General features: G+C 40.6%; 1 protein-coding gene across 1 annotated transcript; it reads right to left on the bottom strand.

The window, feature by feature from the left end:
- Positions 1-861: 861 nt before the first annotated feature.
- Positions 862-18,661, bottom strand: man1b1a (mannosidase, alpha, class 1B, member 1a). The gene is made up of 14 exons (XM_037753076.1): positions 18,356-18,661; positions 16,330-16,467; positions 12,809-12,917; positions 11,108-11,328; positions 10,568-10,713; positions 10,276-10,388; positions 8,722-8,913; positions 7,422-7,570; positions 6,983-7,171; positions 6,334-6,524; positions 5,243-5,363; positions 4,634-4,828; positions 2,175-2,306; positions 862-1,716 (listed from the first exon to the last, which is right to left on the bottom strand). The coding sequence occupies exons 2-14, from the start codon at positions 16,429-16,431 to the stop codon at positions 1,507-1,509; spliced, it is 2,070 nt and encodes a 689-aa protein (XP_037609004.1). The 5' UTR covers positions 16,432-16,467; positions 18,356-18,661; the 3' UTR covers positions 862-1,506.
- Between the last annotated feature and the right edge of the window lie 2,407 nt (positions 18,662-21,068).

Below are 21,068 nucleotides of genomic sequence, written 5' to 3'. Positions count from 1 at the left end.
ACAACCATGTATGCACATTAAATCAATGCTACTAAATACTTGCCGCAAATGTGCTGCAACAACAGATTAATGCTCAAAATATAAATAATTTATTGCAATTAAACACTGGTTAAAGCAGGAAAGTCAGTGGGCCTAAATGAGTCTGTATTGATCTATGAATGAATGTGAGTGATTCTTACAATCTGCTTTCCACAGCGGCTTTATAGGCTACTGTATCAAGAGCCTGTCAGTGGCAAAAACAAACACTTTTAGTGGACGTATATTGACGGTGAGCAGTTTCCCCGAGCGATTACATTGCAGCCCATTTAGCGGCTGCCTTCTGAAGCGTTATCTCTAAATACTGGACTAAGTGTTGTCCCCATTAGTCACTCAAGACACAAAAACACGGGTCCAGGTTGAAAAATACCAAAGTTATCCTTTAACATTTTATCTGCAGAATCACTGCTACATGAGAGCACGAGTAAGTAATCCATGTTAAATTACTGTAAGTGCAATGCATTCTGGGGTTTTCACAGTTCTTTAACCGTCCCATCTTGGTGACAATAACCATTATACTGTAGATAGAGTTTTAATCTGGTGACCTCCAAGAAAACAAGTCTGGAAAACACGCAACGAGAATGTACCAACTGGGTTATGGCAAGCTTACTAGCCATAAACTTCCCAGTACTTTACTTAAAGTCTTTATTTAATTAAAGACACGCATGCTAGGTATTAGGAACACGTTGCACTTGCTTTTCAGCAAGCCACTGAGCTCAGAGGTGAAACTGGTCCCTGGACACTGCACTGTAGCTGCCCTCTGCTCCTAAACACTTTAGGATGGGACAACACAGGGGACAGACATCCCCAAAAGGGATTCAAAAGTACAAGTTCACGTATTTTAATGTCACTTTTATACATGAGCAAGTGCACTGGCTGCCGCCAAAGTAAAGACTTTTACATATAAGACTCCTCCATGAGAGCAATCTGCTAAATATAAATGTAGCTGAACACGCTCCAGAGATTTCTATCATTGGTTACAGCACCTTCAAACATCGGTGAGCTCACAGAATTAATGTGTGGACTCCTTCACAGCCATGACACCTGACTATTTAAGACCAATGAGGATTTTCACCTCATATCGCAAAGAAAAAAACCCAGTGATGACATGATTGTTGTTGCCACATACATACAAGAACTATCCCAGTCACCCTCGTAATAAATCCCTCCCACCAACTTCCATCTTGAGCTGATTTTAAAAAAGCTTTTTACATTAGAGACCAGCTCTAACACAAACCTTTTCCTTAGGAAAAATAAAGGGAAAAAAAAAACTAAAACAAACTCCTCCACAAGGAAAACGTATCAAAGACCAGGCGGACGGCACAGGTCTGCGTCACTGCTCAACACAGCGGTCCAGCCTGGACGGTCGCTTTAAGAGAATTGCCTGACCGAGCGGCAATAACAGTCTCTGACTCACACAGGACTCTGCGGGCCTGATCTTTACAGACGTCTCCCGTATGTGATGTGACATCACTTGGGTGGGGAGGGCCATATCGGGAGAGCGTGGGCCTCTGTGTTAAAGACGTACTTGTCTAGACTGAGCAGCTCCATGTCGTCAGAGAAGAGCAGGTACAAGTACTTCAGCGTCTCGCCCAGGAAGAAACTCTCCATCTTGTCCCGGGGCCCGGGGTTTACGGGGTCACGGACGTTGTTGATGGACGTGTAGCCGCCGCCGGGGACCTGCAGAGGCGGAGATGTATGGTGAGGTGGTTTAAGGAGATAAAACTCAAATGTAATTGCTGGGTTGGGTACAGTCCTGCATGTGCTCTGGCAGTCGTTCTTCAGGATTTTTTGCAATGCCCTCATGGAATTAGAGGCACTATGGCTAAATTATATTTATTTAGTTACCTGGACGTTTATGTAGTATTTCTTTATAAATAAAAATATACTCATGCTGTTGTCTGCGATTGGTCAATGATGTCCAACCCACCAAATTATAAAGAATGCAATGGTGAGTAGGGGACTTTGCATTTGTAATGAAACATAGCGATGCATGGTACACTAAAGACTAAATTGGAGGAGGCTGCATGCAAATAATTCTATACAGAAAATAGAAAAATATATACTTGAATTAAATTGGCTTGATAATGAAAAGATGTGGTAAATAATTCTAAGCTAAAATAAGGACTGGTGTGTACCTTAGTGTAGTTATTGAAGCTGTGCAGTATGTCCCAGCCCCAGTCTCTGTACTTGGTGTCCTTAGTGAACCTGTACATGTAGAACAGACTCTCCACCGTCTCTGGTCTCAGCAGGTTGTGTCTGTCTGCAGGCTGGAGGATAAAAGGAGAACTTTAATTAATAAAAAAAGGATTAGATAAAGATCATTTTTTTGTTTGACCCTTATTCAACCAGGCAGTCCCACAGAAGATGAACACATGTAACCGGGGAGGGGGGTTAAAATAAATCATGAACCACAGTTGACCTGCGTAGACTATGAAGCCTGTTAACAATGTCTGTTTCTGAACTTTAATTAAAGAATTTCAACTGCACTTGCAGGAATATTTTCATTGAATTAAAAAAAAATGGAATTCATCATCGTGATATTTTCCCTCTCTAGCCTTGCCCTTTCCTCATGGGGACAAATAGGATGCGATCATACACAACAAAACAAAAGGTTAAGTGCTAATTTAACATACCAGAATTAAATCCCTCTTTCAGTAACATGGCTTACAAAACACTTATTTATAAATTTCAATATTTAGAAAATAATCTCAAAATGCAATAGCACAACCAGCTGTCAATGCGTACTTGTCAGACTAAGAAAACGGTCTCTTTTGATGATGGACTTCTGTTTTCTTTTTCTGCTTGTTGTTTGCACTGTAGATGATTCGCCTTTATTTGATCGTGCAGATAAAGACAGTAAAGGGGGAGAGAGAGAGAGAGGATGACATGCAGCAAAGAGCCACAGGTCAGATTTGAACCCGGGCTGTTGCAGTAGGGACTCAGCCTTAGTACATGATATCTCACTCTACCAGGAGAGCATCCTGGTTAACACCCCCCCTCCCCAATGCCCTCCAGCAATAGCAGGGAAAACCCTGATATCAGAAACGCAAACTTGAACATCAACATACTGCATGTCTAAGCAGCTACAGCAACTACACGTCTTGACAACACTGACGAGAGGATACATTTTGTCCCCACCGGGGATTAAAATAATTCAGCTGAGGCAGGGATATATAGACCCCCGGCAAATCACACCCTGCATATAACATCAGTGAGCATAGCGACAAGTTAAGAGCAGACACATTCAAATATAACTGCACAACGGAAAGTTGGACAGCAGTGGCTCACACGTTTCTGTGCTTCCCTCATAGCACTTTGAGGGGAAAGTGATAAAGGCAGAGAAGAGATTAGCTATGGCTCCAAAGCACAAAGAATCAACAAAAAACAGATGTTTTGAAAACCTCCTGGGCTAGATGTGACTTTGCCAACTTCAAAATGCAAACTATAAAAAGGTTACTTATCGTAGAATTCAGTTTATGGAAGCACTACGGTTTTGTCGACTAAGGTTTTCAGTAAATAAAACAGAATAAATACAATAAATGAATTTATGAGTTTATGAAAAGCGTGTCTGTACAAGTAATCCTTCAGATGTTGAATAAAACAGTAACAAACAAACAATCAGTCAGGCTCTGGCGTAACCTTTATCTTTTTTATGATTTTATCTTACATTAGTATTCTTTTTATTTCTCTTATTTTTTTGTTTTATCTCATCTCTACCATTCCTGAATAAAAGCGTCTATAATCAACCGTAAATGTAAATCAATCTGTGTATTGCAAACCGAAAATCCAAGGATACGCAATCATAGGGACAAATATATTTTTGATTCCAGCGGGTGTTTAACAAGTGTTCCCCATTTCCACCAGTGGTTAGTTCAAGCTAAATTTCTCATAGGAAATGTATTAATAAAGCCTGTATAATCTGACATTCATTTCCTCAGTGTTTAATCCTAGAATACGAATGAGCTAATAAAACGTTTTATATTTATATTTGAGGTTAATGAAGGCAACGGTGGAGACGAGTACAATAATATTGCATGCTTTGATAAACCTAGAGCAGTTAATGAAAAAGAAAATGAGCACTGACGAGGGTTAGGAAGGTTATGGACACAACTCCCAGGACAAATTTAGACTTATGCAGTGGTGGGCTCTCACTCCTTTTGGTTACTGTAGCTTCTTTCAAATTACACAATGTGCATTCAATAGAAAGCATCAATGTATAACGCTAAAGGAAAGACAGTGCTTCCAAATGCACATCCAAGAGTTTCCACCATTACTGGTCCTTAGTATTTTAACTAACACTTTGTAAAAGTCAATTGCCATTTAGAGCATTTTTCTTAGTTTTAATTGAATTTACATATAGCCTAATCGCGCGATTGTGCATGATTAATCTGCGATTAATCGCAAATTAATCACACATTTTTTATCAGTTTATAGGTACTGCATTTAGCAAAACAAATCTTTGACAGGAGAATCGTGACAGCCCTAATACGAAGTACATAAAACAAATGAATGAAAAAGTAAAAATATTAATGATAATGATAATAAAAAAGAAGAAGAAAAAGAAGATGATCAAATACCACCTTTCTGCTATTACCTTGACAACGAGATCGTTCCCATCACTGGACATCAGGTTGAAGTGTACGATCTCTGGGCTCAGCCCAGTCTCCATCCGTTTGTACATCTGATGACACGTCTCTATCAGCTGCACAGCCAGATCCATGTGGTCCCCCGGGAGGCCGTTGTGGGCCCCCAGTGCCAAGGTTCCTGGCAGGAAGCAAACAAGGTGGTCCTGTGGAGTGACAAGAGAGAGAAGTGCAATCAGGAAGGAGGACACTGATAATGAGACGTATTGATGAGAGATGGAATTGATTGGACTGGCTGATGGAGAGGAAGACTGACTGCCCATGAGTTTGTACAGCTACTGATTCAACAAAAGCACAAAGGGTGATTGATTGAACAAGGCGGTCGTTGTCTGGGATGTGAGTTCATTGAGTTTTGGCAGTGTGCGAAATACCCCAGGACAATCAGGGGTCCTTGTGCTGTGGGTGGTACTTCTAAAAACACAGTAGGTAAGTTGGCCACGAAATATACACATATAGTGTACAACACCACAAAAAAAATTGATTGAGGTTTTCATCACGTCCTAGATTCATTAAGGGCTTGTGATCCCCTGACCCCCCACATGTTTCGCACACATCTCTACCATTTTAGGGTTGAAGCGGGTGTGGGACAACTCTCCAACAAAGGTCAATCTGCTGGGCCCCGTCCGTCTCACAAGGTGTTTTCTCACTCCATCCACGGCCTGGAGGTAGTCCTCCAACAGGCTGGACACAACAACAACAACAGGAAATGTGACAGATAGAAAAATTAGTCAATATTATATCAGACACACTAGTCAGTCTGTAGTGACTTTGTTTAGGGCTGTGTAATATGACTTAAGTCAGAATCAAAGTTAACGCAATAATAACGTGTTAACGCAAATTCGTTTTAACGAACTTTAGGAGGCTAAATAACGCTCCAAACTTATATTACATTTTTGGTGAGGAAATGCTGGCATGGCCATTTTCAAAGGGGTCCCTTGACCTCTGACCTCAAGATATGTGAATGAAAATGGGTTCTATGGGTACCCACGAGTCTCCCCTTTACAGACATGCCCACTTTATGATAATCACATGCAGTTTTGTTTAAGTCATAGTCAAGTCAGCACACTGACAGCTGTTGTTGCCTGTTGGGCTTGAGTTTGCCATGTTATGATTTAAGCATATCTTTTATCCTAAATGCAGTACCTGTGAGGGTTTCTGAACAATATTTGTCATTGTTTTGTGTTGTTAATTGACTTCCAATGATAAATACATACATACATTTGCATAAAGCAGCATATTAGCCCACTCCCATGTTGATAAGAGCATTAAATACTTGACAAATCTCCCTTTAAGGTACAATTTGAACGGATAAAAAATGTGTGATTAATTCGCCATTAATCGTGATTAACTATGAACAATCATGTGATTTAATTGCGATTAACTATATTAATCGATTGACAGCCCGAATCATTACAAAATGATTCCACTAAAAATTGACATGTGATGATACTGAATTATTTCCCAGCTGACTTGGTGTAGCTGAAACTTGTAAGCCGTACATCCTAACTTCTTACAGTACACTGAATGTCATGTCAGGTCATGTTATTCTCAAAATGTGTCTCGGTACTGGCTCTGTCATTCCAGCTTCCAGTTCAGTGGCTTTCTCTCACAAACACAGAACAGCAGCTCAGAAATATTAAATTGGAATTACTCGTCTTCCATCTTGCCTCCCTGGATCCACTGTTTGAGCAGGTATTCGTAGTAGCTGTCTGCCCGGGCACCAAGTGTGAAGACTCCTTTATGGGTGAACTGGCCGCTGTTGGTGTTGATGAACATGGGCACCAGGCCGTCGTGTTTGCCTGGCAGCTTGTGGACCTGCTTCATCACCTCATTCACAACCTCCTGGAAAGGTTAAAAAAAAAAAAAAAGTGCTACCATTAATGTCTAGACATAACCTATTTATCATTGGAAAATGATTAGCAATTTCACACTTTGATGAAATTGGGCTCATCAAAAGCGATGTCTCACAGGTCTGGCTAAAGTTATGACAGAAATCACTCAAATTAATGTCAGGTCGGGCTTAAAATCTTCAGGGGCGAGCTCTGGTTTCTAGAATCACTCATAAACTGACAACATGAGGGATGTAAAGCAAATCCGAGCTCATGCTTGTCACTTCAATCACACAAGTGTTTGCACGCTGTACTCAATGTATGATTTTTAGCGAACCGAAACCCCTTCATCAAATATCTATATAAACTGCCTCCAATTATTTTTCACTCCATCTCTGAGAACTGGAAGCGATGCCAAATTTAAAATGATTAGACACGCACACTAGAGGACATTTTTCTGCAACCTCAGACCTGGTACTGCGGGTCCTGGGTGAGGCGGCTCAGCTCTCTGAATTCCAGCTGAATGCTCGTGACCTCGGCCAGCGTGCTGTCTGACGTCCATCGAGGGGGGTGGGCCGTTCCCTTCCCGATGTTGACGTCTGAGAACGGGATCTTTGAGGGAGTTTTGAAGGCAGGCATCAACCTGGCCCCGAGATCTTTCTTTAAGTGGAGAGAAGAAACAGAATTATATGGGGAACTAACTTTTTCTGTCTTGTGAGAGGTAAGCATCAGTGACATTGAAAACAGCATTACACATAACATTACCATAACAGTAAATCTGAAGAGAGGCAATGTAGTTTACGATAAAGCTACATGGGTTGCATTCTCATTCAACAGACTGCTGCTCTAAAACAACTAGGCAACAGAAGAAAACAGGACAGCGAGAATGTCTTGTTATGGACGGACTCACAGCTTTCTCTAGGAAGAGCTGGTCTCCTGATAGATGGTAGGTACTCAGCAGGCCCCCGAGGACTCGGATGGTTGTCTCAAAAAGATTCACGTCCACGTTCTTGTCGAAGGTGAGCTCTTTCTCTACCCAGTCCCTCGCTTCTGCAAACTCTATGTGGAGTGTGTCAGAGTACAAGAGTGGGAAGGAGAAAGAGAGAGAAAGAAAGAATTACATTTGATGACACAAATTTAACATAGTGGATCAAAGACGTATTCGCCTCAAGTGACATGATCAAGTGCTCTTGTAACAAACTCCAGAGACAGCCCCGACCAAGGCTTTGTAAGATTCTTAAAAGAAAACCCTAACCTTCGTCCCGACTGACTGCGTTCAAGTCAAGTCAATTATATTTGTATAGCCCAATATCAAAAATCCCAAATTTGCCTCGGGGGGCTTTACAATCTGTACAGCATACGACACCCTCTGTCCTTTACAGTACGATCCTCTCATCTGATGAGGAAAAACGTAACCAAAAAAAAAACCTTTTAACACGGAAAAAATAGAAGAAATCTAAGGAAGAGCAACAGAGGAGGGATCCCTCTTCAGGGACGGACAGACGTGCAATAAATATCATGTGTACAGAGTAACAACATGATGATAATACAACATAGACAATCCATATGATAAAAACTGATACATATAATGTGAACATATGAAGGGATGGATCCAGGAGGATGTCAAGTTGCTTCCAGGCATCGCCAAACAGATAGAGCCTGAGCAACACAACCTCTTCTCCAACATGTAACCTAAAGAGAGGACCAGATTTAGCGATGGCCAGACAGTCGGTGGGGAAAATCAGCGGTGTTGATCGACTGCTGTAGCGGCTAATGTAGCCACGAGCCGAGAGATAAGGAGCAGGCAACAGAGATCAGATGATATCACTTCTTTTAATTCTACACTCACAGATTCTTTTCATTGTTAAAAGTGTAGTCCTCAGCACCAACGCAACAGACTCCGCGCAGCTCCCTCTGAAGCACCAAAGGATTTATACAAGTTATTTTTTCCCCATATGTAGTAGTACTCTCCAACAAATGCAAACAGACTTTCATGTGTAAAATCGATGGAGTTTTTAAGTTTTTTGAGACCAAATGCAAAGCTACCATTTAGAGATGGCACAATTATGTACACAAAGTAAAAAATGGAAAGATGCGAGTGGATGCAAACAGATGCAAAAACTCTGTATCAGTATTGTATTTAGTATCGTATTGAAATAGTTCAAATGATACCCAGCTTCAAGAGAGAGGGAATAACTGACATACTATACCTTCTTTGAGGCCCAAAATCCACATGGTGTCCAAAGAATCAATGAGCGTCAAACCGAGTCCGAACCACTCGCCAAAAGTCCTGGAGATAGGCTTGAGCTCATCGTGACCCCAGGCGTAGTCCTTATAGCCTTTCCATGCATGTCTGAAGGCATCGCGTACTGCCTCCAGTCTGTCCACAGTTTCAGTTGGAACTACAAACAAAGGAATGAATAAGAAATGAAGGTGTAATCTTAAAAGTCTGTGTTTCCTCCAAGATGCTCTCTCTCAACAGTGCATGGCTCATTTCCTGATTACTTTCAGCAGAAGGAATATTCTGTACCATGAGTTGATACCGCTGCTTCGAGCACAGCAGGGTTTTTTTTGCTGCGAGTTAGAAATGTTCAAACTTCAAGTAAAAAAACAGGCTTGTAGGCTTTAAACAGCATAGACCAGTAGAGCCGGACAATGCTATGTTGTGCTTGAGGGGAAAAGTTTTTCAGTGGAGTAAGAAAAGTTTGAACTTTTCTCAATTTCGGAAAGAACAGAATGAGAGAGGAGGATCTCAATGATACAGGGCTGGAGAACAATAAAGAATGGCAATGAAGTTTTATAGTTTCTGCATTTTACATCTTTGTTAAGTGAACTTTTTTGGCTTTGGGGTTGTTGGTCAGACAAAAGGAGATGTGAAGTTGTGACTTTTTGCTCTGGGAACATGTGATGGAAATTCTTTTGTTAGTTTTGGACATTTTATACTAAATTATTTGTGGATTATTCAAAAAACAAATACCTTAAAGGATAACTTTGGTATTTTTTAATCTGGATCCTGTTTTCCCATATTTTTGTGTCTAAGTGACTAATGGGGACATCACTTTTTGAAATTGATCCAGTATTGAGGGAGAGTGCTGCAGCCGTGAAATAGGCTACAAAAAATCCTTCCAGGCAATTCCGCACCGTCAATATACGTCCGCTAAAAGTGCTTGTTTTTGCCACTGACAGGCTCAGGTTGTTATTATATGTGTCGGATATGGAAAAGACCCTACAGAGAAATAAAATGTTTTTCTTTACCTTTCGCTTGGTCCGGCCTGTTTGTTATTGTGTGCTCTGAGAAGTCTCGATCGGAAATCTCGCGTCGCATCCACATTGTCAAATTCAAATAAATATTCAGCCATGACAAAATATTTCAGGTAACGCTAAGCTACGCTTTCTGTACTCCAACACAACAAACCACCTTCATCATCCAGCAACAAGTCACCTCTCACCTCGCGAGATTTCAGAACGAGACTTCACCTTGAGCGAGACTTAATTAGACACAATGACAAACAGACTGGATCAAGCGAACGGAAAGAAGAAAGTTGAATTTCTCTGTAGTGTCCTTTCCATAATGTTGTCAGACACTTATAATAACAATCTGAGCTTGTCAGTAGCAAAAACAAGCACTGCTGTCTACAATGTACTCGCTAAATACTGGACGAATTAAAAAAATTGTTGTCCCCACGAGTCCCTTTAATTTGTCATGTTCACTTGCTGTATAAAGACCTTATTAAGAATTTAAAAAATGTGAGTTCAGTACTGACCTTCCGGAGGGACAGTGTCAGCAGGGTCGGCTGGGGGCGCCGCAGCTTCTTTCTCATTGGCCGAGGGTGGCGGCTCTGTGGCCTGCTCGGCTTCGATCACCGTTCCTCTCCAGCTGCGAGACAGAAGTAAAAAACCCGTCTTACGCCTGTGTCATTTATAAATGCTTCTCTGATACACGTATTGCTGGAAAATGCTTTAATCCAATATTCTGAGCTATATCATGTTAACTATGTCATTTACTTTCCTAAACAGTTGCAAACACTTCTGTACAGAACAGAAAAAAAAGATCACCTGACGATCTTCTTTTCTTTGTCCTCCTCCTCTCCTTCTTCATCTTGAACCACCTCTTGCACTGGCTTTTCCCCACCGACTGTGTCTGAAATATTTCCATCTCTGTGCAGGTTCGGAGGACCTCTCTTGTTGGGGAATGCCTTATTCTGTGGATATATAAACTAATAAGAATCTAAATATATATAGTCCACATAGGGCATTGGCATCAAGAGGTATGTTTATCACATAAGGGACCGTTCCAGATTTGTCACCAGTGATGGATGTACCTCTTCACTACCTCTCCCAGTCAGATACAATGAACATTAACTACTTTAGTGCTACATCTATACAAAAGCCTAATACAAACCAAAACTGTACAAGTCATCTAAAATTCACATGCAGCACTGAATTAAAGAGAATACATCAAGTAATGATACTGCATTCTGGTAACAAATTGCAGATGAAAATGTGCCTTCAACCTTGGCCGACTCTAGAATGTTCACTTTTTCATTGATGTTGATTGATGGGAAATAAATAAATAAATACAAACACAAGTCCAACCTTAATGCGAGGTTTAGGCAGAATGGGCACAATTGGTCCTCTGGGCTCCATCACCATAGCATCTGCACCCGCATCTGGATCCACAGCTGGCCCCACGTGTGGCCCTGCCACAGGAGGCGGAGCTTTACCTGGATCTTGGTCCAATTCAGACTTCACATCTGGAGCAACATACTTCACTTCTCTGTCATTCATCTCCAGCCACTCCTCCCTGTCAGACAACCCTGAACACACAGGATGAACAAGAAAACAAGTTGAGACCAAGTCCACACTATGTCAGCTAACTATATTACTGTTATATAGCTATCACTATATTAGTCGTCTGACAAAATACATTTTATAATGTTAAAAAAAGACTCTTCACAGAGATGGCCACAGAAAGATGTCTTCCTAACTGTACTACCACCACACAGCCCCCAACTGACCGAGTCTGACCCTGACTATATATGTCATCCTTTAGCCTCATACCAAGGCTGAGCAGGTGTACGTTCTATATCATCCTTTCCAATAAAAGCTCAGTTTTTCCAGTCCACACACATAGGCATAGATTTATCTACTCTGGAGAGAGATCTTCAGAAAGCTCCGTTTTTTCAGATCCACCTCAGCCTGCCTTCTCTCAACCCCCAAGTCCAACCTGCGCAGCTTCAGAGACAGAGCCTTCTCCAGGGCAGCTCCCAGGGAACTCCCTCCACTAACACATTAGAGACTATGAGTCTCTTCCAATCCCGCCTCCCGACCCATCTTTTCTCCATTGCTTTCTCTTAGACCCCGCTTCATTCATCCCTGTGTGTCTGAGTCATGTTGTCTGTTATTTGTCCCACCATCGCTGCTTAGTGTAAAGCGACTTTGAGTCCTAGAAATGCACAACACAGTCTCACAGGAGTTCGTGGAATAGTCACAAAATTGTATCTATTTGATTCATGTACATTGACACGAATTTCCCTTTTTTTTCGTGACACTCATGCAACACGTGCCAATTTCCACTCCAGTCTTTTCAAAATAAAACTACTTAGTTAGGTTTAGGAATAGAGCAACGTGGTTAGGCTTAGGCAACAAAACTACTTAATTAGATTTAGGAAAAGATCGCAGTTTGGGTTAAAATTACACCGGAAGTGGCGTAACTTAAGTACGGAAGTTACGTGACAAATAATTCAACGTTGAGTTGTGGTTTCACACGGGACACGAACACCGGTCTCCTGGGAGAAAGTCCTGTGTTTTCTTTATACTTCCCGGTTCACACTTGTGTGGATTACATACGAATGGATTTCGTGCTGATCATCACGATCATCTATGAACACAAATCAATACATTCAATTCCGTGACTATTTCATGAACTGCTGTGCGACTGGGCTGAAATGCACTATACAAATTAAATTTCTTATTATCATTATATTATTATTAGTGTGTACGTGGTCTGAAAATCAAATATAGTGCATGTGGAGGTATAATAGAGTTTCAGCAAACAGGTGTGCACAAACAAGCACAAAAGCTAATCTAATCAAAGAGAGAAATTATCACAGCGTCTCATGTGGTGTTTTAATAATTCACTGCAATTTATCAACACCACCAAACACAACACACACAACTCATCAGCTTCAGCTAGTCATGCAGCGAGACCATTACAGCATATGACAGACTTTGTCTCTGACTGTATGCGCGTGTGTGTGTGTGAGTTATAGCGTTGTGCAGGCATGCGTTGTTTACCTCTCCACTGCTCTGTGATGCTGGGATAGGAGATCAGTCCAAATATGAGCAGCAGAGCCAGCAGGAACAGGATGAGGCTTCGCTGGAGCCGAGACAGCTGCTTCCATTTCTGTAGGCAGATAAAAAAACAAAACAAAGCTAACTAAACTGAAACATGTCCAACAGCTCTGAATTCAAATCACAAGCGTTTGTCAGCAGATTCTAACATCCTCCCCCCCTCTCTTAAAATATCTCTCAGATCTCATTTATGCTTCCTTTGAAAATATCAGAGTGACAAAGAGAAGAGCCTGATGGCTTTTGTGGGGTGGCTTACCCTGTATAAACTCAACATCTTTTTCCAGTGACAGCTCACAAATAAACTATCTAAGTAAGCAGCTCAACCCAGCCGTGCAGAGGGAGGGACAGAGACGGGGTCTCTCAGGAGACAATGGTACCACTGTCTTACCTGCTCTAATTAACACATGTGCAATACCATGAAACTATTGAGCCATCGTCTGTGAGCTGTTATGACACACTCAACGGACTTCATCTCAGGGGACGTTTTACTTTTTACTTTGCTAATACCACATTTGCCATGACAGCATCAACAGCATTTTTATAAATTTTCAGGAAACATATTTTTATCAACCAGGCATTTGTGGTATACAGCATCAACACAACTGTTCTTTCTCCTCCATGACAACTGAATATGTGAAGAGCAATATAGTTATGTTCCTTTTTTAAAAGGTGATACAAAATTTTACTTTATACATTTTATTATACTTGCAGCCCCTCTTATCTTATTTTGACCGACTGACAGTGATTCCGTATGATTAAGACCACTTGTGTTTTTTGTAGTATATGTTTGAATTTTAATTGGACGTAGTGTATTTGTGCAGACTAATAGACTTATGGCATATGAGATGTATTTCTCTCCATCACCTCAAATGTATGACATCATAAAGTTTGAATTATGTAAACAGAAATGACCACTAACAGTTAATTTTTCCATTTATTTATTATTATTATAACTATTTTTTTATCTTCTTTTCTTTTCTTTCTTTTTTTGTTCTTTTTTATTTATTTTAATTTTTTTTTTTATTTAACTTTGTATTTTGTTCTTTAGCCTTTTTGCATCGGCAATGGGTGAGGGTTGGGTTGGGGGGGGTTTTGGGGGGAAAAATACCAAAATGGGGAGGGACAATCATTTACATTTGTGCTTTATTTACATGTTTCTATTCACCTGACATTACTTCCAATAAATTATTATGAAAAAAAATAAAATGCATAAAAAGGTGATACTGCACAATGAAGAAGATGCAATGATTCATTTTCTGTCTCTGCACTGTGCTGGAGGCAGGGAAAATCATGCGGCAGGTTGGTTGTTCACTCTCACATACGAAATATTGAAGATAACCAATGACGTGAATACTGGGTAAAGCACATGGAGAAGTCCTTTTCGCTGTGTGAGGACACAAACACTGAGCCAACAAGCCACAAGTTTTCTCGGGGACCATAAACCGTAATCAAATTTGACGACCCGCAGGTACAGGGGAGGGGAGTGCTGCTGGGCCAGATCGACGTCTCTGCTGTAAAACTGCCTTTATAGAGGAACTGTCCGTTGATATACTGCTGAAATAAAATGCTACAGATCAGTCGATGAAAGCACTGGTTTGCCGTTTCAATCCAAATAACTAAATTAATTCCCTGGGCTTTATGAGAGCGGACCGTGCTGTTGTGGTTTCTTGTAAAAAGAAGATGTAGTAGTGAAATGATGATTTAAGACGTGTTTTTGCATATGATCGGGGTATCAGCAGATTTTCTGAAAGCCAAATTAAAATACTACTTAGTGTTTTATATCTATATCTATATATAAGTTCCTATTGTTAATTTGACAATGAAGTGTTGAGGGGTGGTCCAACTGTGTTAAAAATTAAGCAGATTTGTTGGGAAAAAAAGATGTATTATGCCACATATTATAAAACACATTTCAACTCGAGAAAAGCAGCAATTTTATCACATTTGCTCCCCAGAACGGCGCGTCCTGGCTCCTATTCCTGACTACTCTCTGTCTGAATGGTGGGTTCGGTGTGTGCTACGGGTGTCATTTGATATGTTGCACTTAACATTAATAGCTGTGAACATACAGAGCAAAGAAATCTGTCATTGCCTGGTGGAAAAATGCACTTCCAGTCCTTGAAGCACTTCCCTCCAAGTCCATTAAACTGTTTAAACTGTGTAGACATAGAAGAAATCTGTGAACAACTGAGGTACTCTGATCATGAGCGAGGTTGTAAGACCAGTTTGTACAAGAATGAGGGAGGAAAGCTGTGAACAAAGCAGCAAACCCCCCTGAGGAAGATGCAGGAAAACAAAAGTATGAAAGAGAAATGTTGAGTGCAACACAATATACCTGTAAAACCTGAGCATCAAAACCAACGAGGAGATGAGAGGAGGCTCATATTGAGAGGGCAGGGGGAGTGAGGCGTGGAAGAAATTTGAAAGTAAAGAAAACAAGATTCAAGAGAATGTGCGGGGAGACGGGGCGGGGTGGGGGGGAGACGGTGAGATGAGCAGAATTTGTTTTATCTCAGCGGAGTGATCAGAGACGTGCTCAGGGGATGCTTTTATCTGGGGAGTTGGAAAGTTCAGGCTGCTCCACAACAAAGGAGGCGTAGGAAGGGTAGACTAAAACCTAGGAATTGATTTGTCTCACAAAAGATACCTTTCATAAAGTCAGAAATGCTCTTACTCAGTGAAGTGATCAGAAGCATAACCAAGCAGTTTGATGCTTACAGCTGAAGCCATCAACTTCTGTAGGACTGAGCCATGTGACAATATACAGTATACGTCAACAGTCAGAGAGTTTTTTAATAGATTTAAACCAAGAGCAGCTTTGCCTTAAATTAAAATATTTTGAAGTGAGATTATATGAGGTACTTATCCATAGTAAGTGTATTACCTACAGTAGATGACAGAATGACCCCAGTTTCCAGAAACAGACAGGAGTTATCACACGGAATCAAAGCAATGTACTGCTGATGACGGGGCGGCAGCGAAACATATTTTTAGCCACCTAAAAAAATCAATGCTATCTTTAGAATATTTTCACCACTTCACTTTGCCGTCAGACAGCCCTTTCCGACGGGGAACCGAAGCTGTTATGTCCATCTATGCCTGGTGACTGTGAATGCCACAGCACATGATTCACATCATTTTTAAACTAATCAATCCATTCAGTGAACCTGTATGGAAGCATCTGCATTTGTTGTGATTTCCATATATTTATTCAGGTTTGTCTTTTTAATTTGTTAACTCTCTGCATCTAGTATCATGTTATAAAATAATGTATTGTGGTACAAGATGTTATCCGTATCTTCCACCACTGCCATCAACTATAACTCTTTGGTATAGCAGTGATGTGTATCGACCTGCAAGTGTGAATTTGTCAAACACAAGTTGAGCAAAATCTCATTATCTTGTGTCAAAGTGGTAAAACTGTCTAGAGCCATGATCTGCACTACCACTTCAGGAGCACTCACCCTCCAGCAGGACTGTCTCCGGTGTTTGCCGTTGTTGTAAGTGTGACTGTGCGGATCACTGAGTGTCAGAGAGATGAAGTCCTTTCTGGAAGGCGGATACATCCTCTGATCGGACCAAACAGACGTAGCTCATAGAAGCTGCATTCAGACAAGTAGAAAACACAGTTAGCCTAACCACAAGTATTTCCTAAAATAATAAAATGTGAAACTAGGGTCCATCCAGCATTGTGCTGAAAGGACCACACAACAACAACAACAACAACAACAACACAACACAATGTACAGCATATAGCCATCACACAGATAACTGTTATTGTCTAATCCTCCAATGCTATCTTCATTTCATCTGGCTGACAGGCCAGTTTTCCTGATGATATTTTCACTGTATCTTCTCATTTTCTATCGCAGTGTAGTGTATGTTAGTACTTTTTCTTCTTTTACCCATTTGTGCCCATAAACTATATTTAGTATGATAAGGAAAAATGGCACAACATTTAATCTGATTGATCAAAGCCTTAAAATTTGGTATAGGCATATTTTGGCAAATATCTAACAGTACAACTTTGAATTTTTTTTTCTTTATTTATTGAAAATTACTTTGTTATAAACAAAGTAATTTTCAATAAATTCTGAGGTAAATATTAGGGTAAATTTAGCAGTAATTCCAAAGAAATTTCAAATAGGTTACTTGCTAATTATAACTTAATTAGCATGAAATTTGCGGACCTGTAAAATGAAGTGTCATCATATATTTAATTTAGGCTTTAGAATTGCTTTTTAAAAATTATATTTCTTAATATAAGGAAAACCTTACCATGGTGGCAGGTGACCTGAATTGTTTACCTGCCACAGCCAACATTTACCCTTTTATTTGGCAGGTGTGCAGGTGCTAAAATCTATGCAAGAATCTATGCTAAAATCTATTTTCTTTCCACCCCTTGTGATCAGGGGAGATTGTTGGAGTTCAGCAGAAGGACTTGGGCACAATTTGGGAGAAACAGGTGGCTGAGAAAACAAAAACAAATTATCAGCCAACCAGATCACATTCTTTTGGCTGAATTCTCTCTGATGCCTTCAGGCCGACGTTATAATTTATAATGTGCCCTTAAGGAGAACAAATCCATTTGAAATGACTGTTATTTAGAGGAACTTTAAGATATGTTGTTCTCATATATTGTTTCTTATTTTTTGGCTTTTATTGTTATAATCCTATGTATTTATATGGTTCTTATTGTAACTTGTCCCTCCAACTGCCCCATGCCTTTGATATGTTTCCTTTGACTTAACTAATTATTGGTTGTCTGTTGTATGTATGGATTTATGGACTGGGAATGCAACAAATGAATTGCCGGCTTGGGGATAATAAAGTTGTCTGAACTGAACTGAACACTGAGTCAGTGGTAACAGACAGTAGAAATGTGGATCATGTAACCTTTAATCCCTGAATATTTTTAATTTAGGAATTGCTTCTAAAAAATTATATTTCTTAGTATAAGGAAAACCTGAATTTTGTACCTGCCACAGCCAACATTTACTCTGTTATTTGACAGGTGTGCAGGTGCTAAAATCTATGCAATCAGAATAGTAGGATCTGCATTTGCATTCATCACAGAGGGCACATATCTTTGCAAATAATGTAAAGTATTGACTGAGTTAATCTTTGCATATAAACTATTAATTACAAATCAATACAAGGTTTTTTGAGAATCGATTTGCAATGTATTGCAACACTGAGTCAGTGGTAACAGACAGTAGAAATGTGGATCATGTAACCTTAAATCAGGTTAGACAATTAGGAATTGCTTCTAAAAAATGATATTTCTTAGTATGAGGGAAACCTGTCTGCCATGGTGACAGGTGACCTGATTTGTTTACCTGCCACAGTCAACATTGATCCTGTTATTTGGCAGGTGTGCAGGTGCTGATTTCATTCTCTGTGTTACACCCCTGTCTTCCACACACACCACCACTGACATGTTGTGTAAACACACTGAAAAACACACAACAAGAGCAGCCTCCTCCTCACCTTTGAGCCTGGTTGGTTTCCTCACAGCGACGTTATTCTCCTGAAGGCTAATCAGCTGTTAGCTTAGGTAGCTAACGAGCAGCTAGCTTCGGTTTGTTTCTGAATGTGACAGTTTCTCTCTGTTCAGCAGTTCAGGAGGACTAAACATGTAACACAACTACCCGTCCGACTGTCACACACGACGAGCGGCTGCTACATGAGATGTCAAACACATGAAACTGAGTGAAACATGGTTAAAGTTAGAGAGAGAGAGAGCAACCAGAGACAAGAGGCGGAAGAGGAGAGGAGTGGAGATGACGCGAGATGCTGCTGCGCGTCATATGACGCGAGATGCTGCTGCGCGTCATATGACGGGTTGAGCTTAACCCTTAAAGGTCCCATATTATAAAAAAGTGAGATTTTCATGTTTCTTTTTTTTTTATTATAAAGCAGGTTTAAGTGCTATATAAATACTGTGAAAGTATCAAAACACTCAATCCACAGGGGAATACACACAACGCATATTCAGAAACTCGGCATTTGAAACAAGCCGTTATAGGATTTCTGTGCATTGGTGATGTCACAAATATACAATATTTAGACCCTTTAAACAGATTTAAATGTAAACATTCTAAAGGTACGTGTCCACAGCCTCCGTGCTTTCCACGCCCCCCATTCATTGTCTATGTAAGCAGCCGCGCAATGCATTCTGGTAGTGTGGCGTCGCGATTCGAGAGACTAGGCGTCACGACGCCCGCTCCTCATTTGCATAAAGTTGAGGGCTCGTCTACTTTATGCGAATCACGGGCGTCCGACGCGACTCGCCGCCTCTCGAAACTCCCGAGGATCTTTTAAATAAATGTTGTTGATCCAAATTAAAGACAGATTCATCAACTGCATGGATTATTTCTCGCCTCAAATGTTTTCAGAAACACATTTCAGTGAACTATTTACATGAAATAAGAGAAGAAAGTTTTGCAAACGAGCCTCCATACTGGTTCCGGTTTGAAAGCTGGAAGCAGCAGCCAACGGCGGGAAAACGTTTGTCCAATCAGGAGCCGAGTGCCTTGTTTCTAGGGACAGCACACCAAGCGTCCCATGCTCGGAAGCGTCGCATCCCCTCGCGATAAAAAACGCCCATGTGGACACGTACCATAAATGTGTCCCAGTTTATTTCCTGGTTGCAGTCAAGGCCTATGGAAAGGAGGCTGGGTCACGCGTCATCAACGCGTCATATCTTTGGGGGTACTACACATGCGCAGTAAAATCTGGCCTGCACTTGCTGTGCATTCGTGATGTCACAAATATACAATATTTAGACCCTTGACACAATTTTAAACATTCTAAATGTGTCCCAGTTTATTCCTGGTTGCAGTGTATGTGAATGACATCAGCTGACAGGAAGTACACATGGACCCAAACTGTTGCCTAGCAACACAATTCCGTTTACAATTCCGTTGAAATGCACTAAAACGGAGCGTTACAGGTATATTCAGGCAGACAGTATGAGGAAAATAAAGCTTTTTTTGAACATTAGAGCATGTAAACATGTTCTAGCAGAAACACAAAATACAAGTAAGAACCTGAAAATGAGCATAATATGGGACCTTTAAAGGGGACATACTGTATCATGCTCATCATCAGGTACATGTTTGTATTTTGGTTACAGTTTGTATTTTACATACACCTGTATTTCAAGCTATTACATAGAATTTACCCGGTAAAACTTGTGTTAGAAAGATTGAAGCTGAATAATCAATACAAGGGTGATTTCTGTGGACTTGAAAAAGAGAGTGGACTTCATGTGGATGAGGCCAAATAATTGCAAAACAAATGCTGATGAAATACACTGAGTCAACATTTGGTTATGTATTATTCTTTTAATTCAGCTGACACAATTCTTTGAACGAGCTGATAGCGGGATCACATGAGACCGATGTCCAGCATGTCATTTCAGATATTTAAAAAAAAAAAAATGTTAATTTGTACAAAACAAGTAAAGTAACAATGATCAGTCTCAGCCAGCTAAGGCAATCATATGGAATGATGATATGACAAATCTAAATATAAAAAGAAATATTAAACACCAGGCCAGAATTGCAAACCCGTGGCTAAAATGTGAGATTAAGATTAAGAACATTTCTTCCCTGTTATATAGCGGTGGGACATGACACCTCAGCCTCGTGAAAAAAACTTGCAGGCCCCTCTGATTTTCTGCAGCTGAGAAGAAAGTGAAGTTTTGTTGTTTTGGCTGAGCTGGTAGACCACACATTCCCTGAGATCTCACTCCAATGAATCCTCTCCTCTCCTCTCTTCTCTTCCCTGCAGACAGTGCACACACCACTCATTATTCAATGCAGACCCACTCTGGGACACAAACACCACATCCTGATTCTGCTGAGACGCTACAAGGCTTGCTTCTTTTCTCCAAACACAAGCATTTCTCAGATTGAATGAAGCAGAAACTCAGGTTGACAGCAATTACTCAATGCTAAGTGGGTGGTAATGGGCACCTTTTTTTTCCACCAGGGGGCCAAGGAAGCTCTGCAGGGCCAGGGGTACTACTCTTCTCACACTTACTCTACAGCCAAACTTATGCATGATTCTTTACAGTACAGTGAATGAAATTACAGTATTGTTGTGGGAGGAAATCTGGGAGCTTTGGCTGCTTAACTTTGGTCTTTGGTTTACATGAGAATAACAGAAAAAGAGAGACACATTTCTATTGTTAAAA

This window comes from Sebastes umbrosus, chromosome 19 (assembly GCF_015220745.1).
Source record: "Sebastes umbrosus isolate fSebUmb1 chromosome 19, fSebUmb1.pri, whole genome shotgun sequence".
NCBI lineage: Eukaryota > Metazoa > Chordata > Actinopteri > Perciformes > Sebastidae > Sebastes > Sebastes umbrosus.
This window is presented reverse-complemented; position numbering and strand designations above follow the sequence as displayed.

Excerpts from the sequence above, each read along its gene's own strand:
- man1b1a (XM_037753076.1), bottom strand. The coding sequence starts at position 16,431 with ATGTATCCGCCTTCCAGAAAGGACTTCATCTCTCTGACACTCAGTGAT. Across the intron at positions 11,329-12,808 it reads CATCACAGAGCAGTGGAGAG|GGTTGTCTGACAGGGAGGAG; the intron begins GTAAACAACGCA and ends CTGTGTGTTCAG. Across the intron at positions 5,364-6,333 it reads GGAGGCAAGATGGAAGACGA|CCTGTTGGAGGACTACCTCC; the intron begins GTAATTCCAATT and ends TGTTGTGTCCAG.